The sequence below is a fragment of the Silurus aristotelis genome (genome assembly GCF_946808225.1).
Source record: "Silurus aristotelis genome assembly, chromosome: 24".
NCBI classification, from domain to species: domain Eukaryota; kingdom Metazoa; phylum Chordata; class Actinopteri; order Siluriformes; family Siluridae; genus Silurus; species Silurus aristotelis.
In genome coordinates, this window is record NC_139597.1 from 15,829,394 (window position 1) to 15,843,114 (window position 13,721).

The window sequence follows — 13,721 nt, forward strand, 5'->3', positions numbered from 1 at the left end:
TTTTCTCACCACATCCATAAACCTACTCTTTGGCCTTCCTCTTTTCCTCCTTCCTGGTGGCTCCATCCTCAGCATTTTTCTACCAATATACCTCATGTCCTTCCTCTGCACATGTCCAAACCATCTCAAATGCGCCTCCCTCAGGTTTTGTTCAGATGCAGCTTAGCAAAAAGTCATGCTGTTATATTATAGGGCCTTGATCCAAGCCAGTCTTTCCTGATAGTTATATTCATTCTGCCTTCTTTCTGATTGTCTCTGTTGACGCTCATTTTGATGAATAACTGAGAATGAATGACAAAGAAACTGGCCAATTTAATCAGTGCACTGTATTGCACTATTTTAGCACTTTTGAGCTATAATGTTACTACTTATAATTGGGCAGTTTTTTTTTGTCATGGTATAAAGCAGTGTGGAATATCGTTTGTCTGTTATATTATTATTATTATAATTATTATTATTATTATTATTATTATTATTATTATTATTATTATTATTATTAATATATTTCTGGTGTCCTCTGGAACACTGTTGTTTAGGGGTAATATCAGAAAACTCTTCCAATAGCTGAGCTGTAAGTAAACGACTGCTCTCTATGGATCGAAGTGTTGAATGTTAGTCATGTTAGTTAATAATTATATTGAAAAACAAAAAAATGTTCAAAGATGTAGGAAAAAACTGTATACCGTAATTTCCGGACTATAAAGCGCACCCATTTATAAGCCGCACCCACTGAATTTTACAAATATTTTTATTTTTAACATAAATAAGCCGCACCTGTCTATAAGCCGCAGGTGTCTACACTAATGTACTTTACACAGGCTTTAACGAAAGACACGTTACACATGGTGTAACGGGTGAAATATGTTGCGCTTCCTTTAGGAGCATAGCGGTATTTTTGGAATAGCCTGGCACTGCATTCTTCCGTTATTACTGCGTGTGTGTAAGACTGAGGATTATGTCCTTATTATTTTCTGATGCTCATTTCTAAGTTTCTTTAAATAACCCATAACGCTGTTGCCAAGAAAAATAAAAAAGCACGAGTTTTGGAAACCTGTCTGTACTTATATGATTTCTGTTGCAACTGAGTTAGCAAACTATCCCTTCACCCAGACTCAACGCGTTACAACGGCTTGTATCTAAACAGTAGCCGACCAAGTCATTGTTCACTGTCTTCCTCCTTCCTTTCACAACAATCTCGGGAGTTTATCTTTTGGCATTGTTGTTCGTTTAAAAATCATTCAATGGAAGTTTTTTCTCCCAAAGCCGTGCAGCTCAGAACAGGTGAGGTGCGTTTTTTTGTTTCCGTTCGGAAATTTCATTGGTCTAATGTTATGGGGTTCAGTTTTTTGGCTTGAAGTTTGTGAAACTGGGAAAAACCCAGGAAAAATTCATAAATTAGCCGCTTCGTTGTTTAAGCCACGGGGTTCAAAACGTGGGAAAAAAGGTAGCGGCTTATAGTCCGAAAAATTTGTGCTGGTACATTTGTCAATGCTGCATTCTTAAAAGTGTGCTGCTCCATTGCAAGAGGGCAAGAGCTTATTTTTACAGTTACTGTCTTTCAGATTCACGCATGTCTTAAAAAGTAGTAGTGGAGAAGCGGCAACAACAAAAGTCTGAATTACTGAAAAAAATTAATGAATGCAGCGCAGAATGAACCAACAGCTTGGCTCATCTAATTATCTAAATAATGTCATCATGATTATATATCTGGACAAGCTGTGTTACTTTGGAAGTTTAAGAACTCTGTAGGTTTGTTCCAGAGAACTGAGATAGCAATGAAAAAGCTGGACAGACTAAAGGATAAATGTCCTGCAGTAATAATAAATGTCCAATGACATTGTGGGGAACAGGAAATGTAGGAAATCACTGTAATCAAATCATAAAATACAATAATTACTAAAAAAAAACTACATGTAGTTAGGAGAAATTGAGTATAAAACTATGCTCTATATAAAAAAAACTAATGTAAAATTATAATACTTGTATATCAGTTAGTATTGATAGATTACTATCCTCATTTTTTATCATTACACTGCAGTATATTGTTGACCCTGATCATGCTTATGGGCCATATGTACATACCTTTGGTAATTGGGAACTAGTGCTTTGAACTAAACTTACATAATGATGGTTTGGCTTTTAGGAATGATCAACATCCCAGCTGTTGCCTTAGGAATGTTTTCAGGGGGATTGCTTATGAAGAAGTTCAAGCTGGGCATCATGGGAGCCGCCAAGTTTGCACTGGGAACATCTCTACTGGGCTACTTCCTCTCTCTTTTCTTCTTTGCTTTAGGTTGTGAGAATGCCAAAGTGGCTGGTATTACTGTGTCATATGATGGGTATGTAATTATTTCTTAAAAAACACTTAGCCAAGCTAGCACAAAGTCATAGCTGTATATGTCACATGGTTCACTGTGTTTACAGCCCAATACATAATTATTCACATCACAATATGCTTAAACATGTTTCAGTAGAATATTCAGTAATTAATGTGTATTTAATGTATATTATGCATAATTGTTTCCCTGTGTTAGCAGAACAGACCGAATAGCTCCATCTGTTATATTGTATATTAACTATTCCAAAATTTATTTAGTAATTCTATTATATTCTATTAGATTAGATTAGATTAGATTTTATTTTATTTTAATCGATTCAACATTATTGTCATTGTGCAGAGTACAAGTACAGGGCCAATGAAATGCAGTTAGCATCTAACCAGAAGTGCAAATTGCATTATATATAAATAAATCCAATAGAAATGTATACAGTAGATATAAAAATATACAATTAACCTTTATGGGAGTGCATAGGTGCAATATATAATACAATACCCCAAAGGGGCTGAATCAAATATAGAACATGTTTTTTTTTATCAGACCGTAGCTATAATTTAGATTCTGGCTGAAACATAAGTAATAATATTTGCACCAGACAGTAAACAAGAACTTGTTTACCAAAGAACAGTGTATAAATGTTGGTGTGTGCATTGTGTTAGAAGACTTTATTTAGTATTTCTGGAAAGTGTCTCATCTTTGGACAAAAGACTTTCTTAGACAATCTATGGTTTTTTTTCTTGTTAACTTAACATATTTGAAATAGTTGGCAGCTACACATACAGTGTAGCTGATAATTTGTCTCCTTACAAGGTTACACACAGTTTTACTAATCATTGTTGTAAGTTTAATAACAGTATTCAATTGCTGGAAGAATGTGTGGTCATATTTATTTAGTTTCCTTCAGTTGTTCCTTTAAACCCATTGTATAAAATGTGCTGAGGGATAATTGCAAAAATACACTGAACAAAGCACAACCAAAAACAATCCAGGCTTGGACAAAGTGCTACCAGATGCAGTGTATTTAAGATAATAAACTATTATTGTTTATGTGTATTTGCTGAACAGGATAGAAAATGTCTCCATTGAGGAGCGCTCACTATTTGTGAGCTGTAATGCAGACTGTTTGTGCTCTGAAACTAAATGGGACCCAGTGTGTGGTGATAACGGTCTCACATATGTCTCTGCGTGTCTTGCTGGGTGCCGGATGTCACGTGGCTCTGGCATAGACATGGTAAGCAGGGTTTGTTGAAATAAATCAAATCACCACTTCCCTCTTGCATGAATGTAAAATTACAGTTTTTAAAGTATTATTTAGAGAAATGCAAAATAATCCTGTCTGTATCTTTATAATATTCTACTGTAATAACATTGTGATAATAGAATTTCAAAACAGCTTAATTCTCTCACACAACACAAAATATAATGCATGAATAAAATCAGTGTAAACTGACTACTAAATCTGAACTGAAAATATTTAATTTTTCCATTGATTCCAAGCAAGGCAACACATTTTTTACATTTCTTAAAAGGAACACATTATTTGAATGGTTTCTTTCATTGTAGGTCTATGTTTGATTATAAAATGCAAGGTATCCTATATTACTACCTCTTTCACTCAACATGGTTTAGGATATCTATAGTTCCAAATACTATTAAAACGTTTGAAAGTAATGGGCTGCATGCACTATAGCTATGATACATTTCTGTTTTTAGTCATCCCAGGAAGATATATGGTTCTGTAATATAATTGTAAAACCTGTTTCATATACAATACTAAAGTTTTATTACACTAATTATGTGTCCAGACATATGAGCAGTGCAGCTGTGTGGCAGGGGGAAATCTTACTGCCAGTGTGGGGCAGTGCAGACACAGGGAGAGCTGCCAACAAGTATTCCCCTATTTCTTGGCTTTGTCTGTTATTACTTCCTTTATCATCTCTATGGGTGGAACACCAGGATACATGCTATTAATCAGGTAAATTAAAGTTCTGATTTATGATTTATCATATAATTAATAATTATTCTATGAATACATTAAATCTCTCAAAACAACAAACAGCTTAATTCAAAATAGTCAGAAAAAGGCAGTAATATATATATATATATATATATATATATATATATATATATATATATATATATATATATATATTGTTTCATTTCATCTTCTCCCGCTTATCCGTAATTCGGGTCACGGGGGCAGCAGTCTAAGCAGATTCCCCAGACACTTCTCCGTGTCGAGGGATCGGGCTGTCAAGGCCCCCGCCTTCGACTGCTGCCCAATCCTCTCAGCACCGGTCCCTCACGGTCCCTCTTGCAGGTGGTGAGCCCACGGGAAGGCGGCCCCACGTCGCTCCGATGTCACGGCCCTTGGTTTATTTTTCTCGTAAGGGAGAATATATATATATATATATATACAGTGAGGAAATTAAGTATTTGAACACCCTGCTATTTTGCAAGTTCTTCACTTAGAAATCATGGAAGGGTCTGAAATTGTCATCGTAGGTGCATGTCCACTGTGAGAGACATAATCTAAAAAAAAAAAATATCCAGAAATCACAATATATGATTTTTAAACTATTTATTGGTATGATACAGCTGCAAATAAGTATTTAAACACCTGTCTATCAGCTAGAATTCTGACCCTCAAAGACCTGTTAGTCTGCCTTTAAAATGTCCACCTCCACTACATTTATTATCCTAAATTAGATGCACCTGTTTAAGGTCGTTAGCTGCATAAAGACACCTGTCCACCCCATACAATCAGTAAGAATCCAACTACTAACATGGCCAAGACCAAAGAACTGTCCAAAGACACTAGAGACAAAATTGTACACCTCCACAAGGCTGGAAAGGGCTACGGGGAAATTGCCAAGCAGCTTGGTGAAAAAAGGTCCCCTGTTGGAGCAATCATTAGGAAATAGAAGAAGCTAAACATGACTGTCAATCTCCCTCGGACTGGGGCTCCATGCAAGATCTTACCTGGTGGGGTCTCAATGATCCTAAGGAAGGTGAGAAATCACCCCAGAACTACATGGGAGGAGCTGGTCAATAACCTGAAAAGAGCTGGGACCACCGTTTCAAGTCAAGTCAAGTCAAGTCAAGTTTATTTGTATAGCGCTTTTCACAACAGACATTGTCTCAAAGCAGCTTTACAGAAAACAACAGTGAAGGTGAATGGTGTGCGTTTGTCCCTGATGAGCAGCCGTGGCGACAGTGGCAAGGAAAAACTCCCTTAGATGATATGAGGAAGAAACCTTGAGAGGAACCAGACTCAAAGGGGAACCCATCCTCATATGGGTGACATCAAGAGTTTGGTCATAAATCTTTCAACAATACAGAACAATTTGTGATCATCATAGATCCAGCATCAGCTTCTCCATGCCAGGGCCTTTAAACACTCGGCATCTACTTCTCCATGATCATCCATAGGTCCATAATCTTCACGAGGTGGGACGTGACTGGAGCTGGCCAAACCTCAGGATGCCTCGGGATGGGGAGAGAAAGAGAAGCAGTGGAGAGGAATTAGCGTAGCTGCTGTTCATGATATTAACAGCACAAGTTGATAATGTGCATGTAATCATATATTCTGGAGCACAAGGTTGTGATGTGATGTGTGTTATGTGTAGGCTTTGCTAAAAAGATATGTTTTTAATCTACACTTAAACTGGGAGAGTGTATCTGAACCCCGAACACTGTCAGGAAGACTATTCCAGAGTTTAGGAGCTAAATGTGAAAATGCTCTACCGCCTTTAGTGGACTTTGCTATTCTAGGAACTACTAGAAGCCCAGAGTTTTGAGATCTCAGGGAGCATGACGGATTGTAGCGTGTTAAAAGACTGGATAGATACATGGGAGCCAAACCATTTAGTGCTTTATAAGTGAGTAGCAGTAGTTTGTAGTCTATTAGAAACTTAATAGGAAGCCAATGTAGGGACGATAAGATTGGGGTTATATGATCGTATTTTCTTGACCTAGTAAGAACTCTTGCTGCGGCATTCTGAACTAACTAAAGCTTGTTTATTAATGATGCAGGACATCCACCTAGTAATGCATTACAGTAGTCTATTCTAGAGGTCATAAACCAAGGTTTCCAAGGTTATTGTTGGGAATACACTAAGACGTCATGGTTTGAAATCATGCATGGCACGGAAGGTTCCCCTGCTTAAACCAGCACATGTCCAGGCACGTCTTAAGTTTGCCAATGACCATTTGGATGATCCAGAGGAGTCATAGGAGAAAGTCATGTGGTCAGATGAGACCAAAATAGAACTTTTGGGTCATAATTCCACTAAACGTGTTTGGAGGAAGAAGAATGATGAGTACCATCCCAAGAACAACATCCCTACTGTAAAGCATCATGCTTTGGGGGTGTTTTTCTGCACATAGGAAAGGGCGACTGCACTGTATTAAGGAGAGGATGACCGGGGCCATGTATTGCGAAATTTTGGGGAACAACCTCCTTCCCTCAGTTAGAGCATTGAAGATGGGTCGAGGCTGGGTCTTCCAACATGACAATGACCCGAAGCACACAGCCAGGATAACCAAGGAGTGGCTCTGTAAGAAGCAAATCAAGGTTCTGGCATGGCCTAGCCAGTCTCCAGACCTAAACCCAATAGAGAATCTTTGGAGGGAGCTCAAACTCTGTGTTTCTCAGCGACAGGCCAGAAACCTGACTGATCTAGAGAAGATCTGTGTGGAGGAGTGGGCCAAAATCCCTCCTGCAGTGTGTGCAAACCTGGTGAAAAACTACAGGAAACGTTTGACCTCTGTAATTGCAAATAAAGGCTACTGTACCAAATATTAACATTGACTTTCTCAGGTGTTCAAATACTTATTTGCAGCTGTATCATACAAATAAATAGTTAAAAAATCATACATTGTGATTTCTGGATTCTTTTTTTTTTATTATGTCTCTCACAGTGGAAATGCACCTACGATGACAATTTCAAACCCCTCCATGATTTCTAAGTGGGAGAACTTGCAAAATAGCAGGGTGTTCAAATACTTATTTTCCTCACTGTATATATATACACACACACACACACAAACAATGCATTCAGAAAGTATTTAGATCCCTTAACTTTTTTCAGTTTGTTATATTGCAGTCTGAAACTACAAAATCGTTCACTTACTTTCAATAAGCAATTTACCATCAGCAGAGTAAGAATAAATCCAAACCTAAGCACATAACCATTGCATAACTCCCTTCACACCCTAATGTTACATCACATGTAGAGGAAATGTGTCATTTTATACATGGTGCTTTCAGAAAGTATTCAAACCCCTTTAACTTTTTTCAGCGTTGTTATATTGCAGTCTAAAACCACAATCATTCATATTAATTTTTCTCCTCATTAATCTACATTCAGTACCCCATAATGACAAAGTAAAAACAGAAGTCTTGAAATGTCTCTAAATAAAAAAATAAAAAAACTGAAATATCACATGTGCACAATATCACAAGTATTCAGACCCTTTACTCAGTACTGAGTTAAAGCACCTTTGGCAGCAATTTCCCCATCAAGTCTTTCTGGGTATGACGCAACAAGCTTTGAACACCTGTATTTAGGGATTTTCTGACATTCTTTTTTGCAAATCCTCTTAAACTTGGTCAGGTTGGATGGGGACTGTCAGTGTACATCCATTTTCAGGTCTCTCCCGAGATGTTTAATGGTGTTCAAGCGAGGGCCCTGGCTTATTTACAGAGTTATTCCTAAACCAGAGTTATTCCTCCTGTGTTGTCTTGGCTCTTGTTGTTGGCTGTAGGATGTAAGATGTAGAAAGGTGAACTTTTTACTCAGTTTTGTTGCCAGCTATTTGACAATAATGGCTGTATGTTGAGTTATTTTACAAAGGACATTAAATCTATAGTTCTATACAAGCTGCACATTGGCTACATTTAAACTATACCCAACTTCATTTCTATAGTATTGTCCCTTAAGAAGATGCAATGTGGTGTCAATGATTGCTTCATAATTTAAAATGTGAGGGGTATACTCACTTTTGTAAGGTTCTGTATATATTAAATACTTGGATGCAAATGACACATTGCCCTTAAATGTGTTAGAGTGTGTGAGGGGAGTTTTGCAATGGCTTTGTGCCCAATTGTGTTTTTTTGTGTGTTTTTATTAATTAAATAATTATATTTAATATTTCTTTGTACTACAGATGTATCAAGCAAGAGCTGAAGTCCCTTGCTTTAGGATTTCACACACTGACAACACGCACTCTAGGTACATGGTTTTCTTTATTGCTTTACTAAATGTAAAAATTGTGGTATTTTGGTGAAGTAAGTACTTCTTTATTTACAAACTTGATTATGTAGTTTTAATAAATTATTTAATTTGGCTAATGCAAATCGGCATCAAAATTGCCATTTAACAGCTGGCATCCCAGCTCCAATATACTATGGAGCAATCATTGACACCACATGTCTGAAATGGGGCCATAAGAAGTGTGGAGGAAAAGGAGCATGTAGAATCTACAACACTACTGCCTACAGGTAATAGTTTCGCATCAATATGCGAACTGCCATCAGTAACTGATTAGTATGTTCTGTATTATTAGCTGCTTTATGTTTTAGACTACAATAACCCATAGATACCAAAAACAACTTCAGTTTGATTTATATATATATATATATATATATATATATATATATATATATATATATATATATATATATATATATATATATATATATATATATATATACACAGTGAGGAAAATAAGTATTTGAACACCCTGCTATTTTGCAAGTTCCCCCCCCTTAGAAATCATGAAGGGGTCTGAAATTGTCATCGTAGGTGCATGTCCACTGTGAGAGACATAATCTAAAAAAAAAAAATCCAGAAAACACTATGTATGATTTTTTAACTATTTATTTCTACAATACAGCTGCAAATAAGTATTTGAACACCTGAGAAAGTCAATGTTAATATTTGGTAGAGTAGCCTTTGTTAGCAATTACAGAGGTCAAACGTTTCCTGTAGTTTTTCACCAGGTTTGCACACACTGCAGGAGGGATTTTGGCCCACTCCTCCACACAGATCTTTTCTAGATCAGTCAGGTTTCTTGCCTGTCGCTGAGAAACACGGAGTTTGAGCTCCCTCCAAAGATTCTCTATTGGGTTTAGGTCTGGAGACTGGCTAGGCCACGCCAGAACCTTGATATGCTTCTTACAGAGCCACTCCTTGGTTATCCTTCTTATTCTACTTCCTCCAAACACGTTTAGTGGAATTATGACCCAAAAGTTCTATTTTGGTCTCATCTGACCACATGACTTTCTCCCATGACTCCTCTGGATCATCCAAATGGTCATTGGCAAACTTAAGACGTGCCTGGACATCTGCTGGTTTAAGCAGAGGAACCTTCCGTGCCATGCATGGTTTTAAACCATGACGTCTTAGTGTATTACCAACAGTAACCTTGGAAACGGTGGTCCCTCTTTTCAGGTCATTGACCAGCTCCTCCCATGTAGTTCTGGGCTGATTTCTCACCTTTCTTAGGATCATTGAGACCCCACGAGGTGAGATCTTGCATGGAGCCCCAGTCCGAGGGAGATTGACAGTCATGTTTAGCTTCTGCCATTTTCTAATGATTGCTCCAACAGTGGACCTTTTTTCACCAAGCTGCTTGGCAATTTCCCCGTAGCCCTTTCCAGCCTTGTGGAGGTGTACAATTTTGTCTCTAGTGTCTTTGTACAGCTCTTTGGTCTTGGCCATGTTAGTAGTTGGATTCTTACTGATTGTATGGGGTGGACAGGTGTCTTTATGCAGCTAACGACCTCAAACAGGTGCATCTAATTTAGGATAATAAATGTAGTGGAGGTGGACATTTTAAAGGCAGACTAACAGGTCTTTGAGGGTCAGAATTCTAGCTGATAGACAGGTGTTCAAATACTTATTTGCAGCTGTATCATACAAATAAATAGTTTAAAAATCATATATTGTGATTTCTGGATTTTTGTTTTTAGATTATGTCTCTCACAGTGGACATGCACCTACGATGACCATTTCAGACCCCTCCATGATTTCTAAGTGGGAGAACTTGCAAAATAGCAGGGTGTTCAAATACTTATTTTCCTCACTGTATATATATATATATATATATATATATATATATATATATATATATATATATATATATATATATATATATATATATATAAACAAATTCAGTTATCCCAATCAGGGCATAATCTGAATGTAATTAGAATGTTAATTCTTATTAATTAATGAAAGTGTCAAATACCTGCCATGTTTCTCACATTTGTTCTATTCACACAAGTCAAATTATGTACGGTGCTTTTCCACATTTTATAGTGTTACAACCTGGGCATTTAATTCTTACAAATATATTTCTTACACAAAACACATGCTTTTTTTTTTAACAAATTTACAAAATCAGCAGGGGATTAAATAATTATTTCCCCAACTGTATTGTGCTGTTAGCATGGTAGATTAGCATGGTGGCTAGAATTTTAACTTCAAGTAGATCAGTTCACATTATAAAATCTAAATAGGTGCATATGCTCTGTGTGTATGTCTGCCATTAAGCTTCATTTCACTTATTTTCTTTTTTTTATGTCATGGCATATAATCCCAGTCTATTAACATTTAAAATTGTGGAAAAGTTCAAGGGAAAAAGTACTTTGCAAGGCACTGTATGTGTTCCACAGAGAATTTTGGTTAGAATGTAGTCTGCTTATTGTTTTCAGGGTAGCATATCTGGGCCTAACGCTGGGCCTCAGGACAGCTTCCTTCTTCTTCTGTGTGCTGGGTTTGCTGATCTTACAGAGGCATGTCAAGAAGCAAAAGAGCAGAACACTTTCTAATGGAAGCACTGCCACAGAACTGCAAGCTCTGAGAAAAGAGGAAATAAGCAACTTTGATCAGTCTCCACGCACCTCAGATTATGACCCTGAGAGAGAGACACGCTTGTGACGATACTCTTATGTGTAAAGCATAAACAAATCTGCTGAACAATGTGAAGTACAGAATATTTTTATTCTGACATTGGAAAAAGTCACTGAATGTACATGTTTGTAGGTATAAACAAATTGTGGAAAGATTCCTTTTTTTAAGTATCTCGTTGTTGCAAATTGTGGTAAAGATTACTTTTTAACATGAAAGCAAAAGTCTTATTTTTGTCTGTATTTTTGTAAATACTAAATTTAATATATCACCATGTGAGTGTCTTGTCGGAATGGTGAATTAAATGCCATTCTTGGTTTTATTTGACAATAATTTGTAGCACTGTGGACATTTAATGTTATCAGAAGTATCAGTTTCAGTATTAGTTTACCTTTAGATATCTGAGACACTGGGATTAACATAACAATATTTGTGCATCATGCACTCATACCCATTATCTGACCATCAGTGCACAATCACATATAATAAGCATCCTAAGCCATGGTCACACTAGACTTTCAGCATACAAAATCTTTTCGGATACCTGCTGCATAAATAGGCGGTAACCCAGATATATAAGCAGCACTACTGCAAGCTGGACAGTTTATTTATTGATTTTATATTTATTTTAAAGCTGTTTATGTCAAACTAGATGCTGCAACATCACTATAATTAGAGTTTCTTCATCAATTTCTTCATCAAATTCATGTGATACGAATTGACAGGGCAGAGTTTAACACACTTTGTCACACCAAGTGTTTGTTTGTTGGTCATATATTAAATGGTTTTAATTCATTTTTCGGTGTATGAAGAACATTGTTCTTTTTTAATGTATTTTCAAATGATAATTCACACAAGTATGATACTTCTCAAAATCCTTTATATTAAACAGGTATAAAAGTATATCAGACTACTGCAGTGAGTTTCAGCTGATAGAAAAAAAACATACAGATAATAGAATAAATAGTGACAGCAGGAAGTATAGGTATAACTACCTATTTGGCAGATTGGACACCACTCACGAGTGTCACGTCATAGAAGTGTGAAATGTTGTGAGTGTATCTTCAGTCAAATGTTTTTTACACTTGCGTAAAGACAGGGGCAGACTGTTTCAACTGATCAACACATCATAGAGGATATTTACCTGGAAAGGTTGCTTGTAGCTGTCAGAAGCTTCAGTTAGTGAGAAGCTGAAGGAAAGAAACCACAGCTCTGAAGGGACTTATTTCATATAGATTTTGGACAGGAACATTGAGTTAGAAACGACCATGTTGACGTCCTCAGTTGGACACTGTGGCTGAAAGGTTGTTGGTGCCTGCCAGAGAATCCAAGGATACAGATGGAGTGCAGAATTACTTTAATTGCAAATTTAGCTGCAAACTTTAATAAAATAATAAACAAATATATTAAACAAGCTTAAAAATGTAATATATGTATTATTTCACAGATGCACTAGTTGATCAAAATGATGATCTTCCCCAAGCTGTTTCCACAACTTTGCACACAGTTGTATAGAATGTCATTGTAAAACCTTTTCCTTCACTGGAACAAAGAAGCACTACTGTATTTCAGCACTTGCGGAAATCTCTGTTGTCCATCTCTGTGCCCGAGTCTGGTTCCTCTCAAATCTTAAATGAAATTCAATTAAATTCATTTTTATTTTTATAGCGCTTTTATTAATGGGCATTGTCTCAAAGCAGCTATATACAGTTAATGTGTAAGAAAGAATGAATAAGATTGTTCTTTATAAGTGTAGGTTTGTCCCTAATGAGCAAACCGGTGGCAACTGTTGTGGCATAAGGAAGAAACCTTGAGAGGAACCAGACCCAAGAGGGAACCCATCCTCATCTGGTTTCAAGTTTTCTTCCTTATATCATCTAAGGGAGTTTTTTTGCTACTGTCACCACTGGCTTGGCCATTAGGATAAACGTTATGGGACAAATTTATTCGCAAAAATGTATAATCGTATTACTTTTTATTCTTTAAAGCTACTTTGGAACAAAGTGCATTGTTAAAAGCACTGCACAAATAACATTTATTTAAATTAATTTAAAGTTACATCCTGTTTGTGGATAGTGATGTTTTCTTAGGACCATCCAAAATAGAACTCCAACACAAAATTCTGCACATTGGATACTGAGTGTCAAGTCCATGGTGATGTTCTGTCCTGGGGAAAAGTGGAACCGCCCCAACAGATGAGGGGAGAGAGCTTACCTCTTGCAATGTAGCATCTTAAGATCTGATTAAAAAGTAAAAAAAAAAAGTTAAAAAAAAAAAAAAAAAGGACATGAGATGGGCAGCAGCAGAAGGTCATGCCATTGTTTTGTGGTGGTGTTTAGTTTGTAGGTGAAGTTCTCTGTGTGGTGTTCAATACACCTCAAGTTTGTGAGTTGAAGAATTGGAACTATTAGTCCACAAAAAAGTCCAAAAAAACATCCATATGTAAGTCCACTGTGTTGACAGT

At 36.7% G+C, this 13,721-nt stretch overlaps 1 protein-coding gene across 3 annotated transcripts in view; it reads left to right on the forward strand.

Moving 5' to 3' along the window:
* slco1c1 (solute carrier organic anion transporter family, member 1C1) overlaps positions 1–12,051 on the forward strand; it is a 44,571-nt gene extending 32,520 nt beyond the window's left edge. For all 3 annotated transcript variants that reach the window (XM_083528410.1, XM_083528409.1, XM_083528411.1), the window contains 6 exons: positions 2,144–2,339; positions 3,405–3,570; positions 4,145–4,314; positions 8,511–8,575; positions 8,727–8,844; positions 11,062–12,051. In XM_083528410.1, coding sequence (XP_083384536.1) covers positions 2,144–2,339; positions 3,405–3,570; positions 4,145–4,314; positions 8,511–8,575; positions 8,727–8,844; positions 11,062–11,287 — 941 coding nt within the window. In that variant the 3' untranslated portion in view covers positions 11,288–12,051. The remainder of the gene's footprint in view (positions 1–2,143; positions 2,340–3,404; positions 3,571–4,144; positions 4,315–8,510; positions 8,576–8,726; positions 8,845–11,061) is intronic.
* Positions 12,052–13,721: the final 1,670 nt, after the last annotated feature.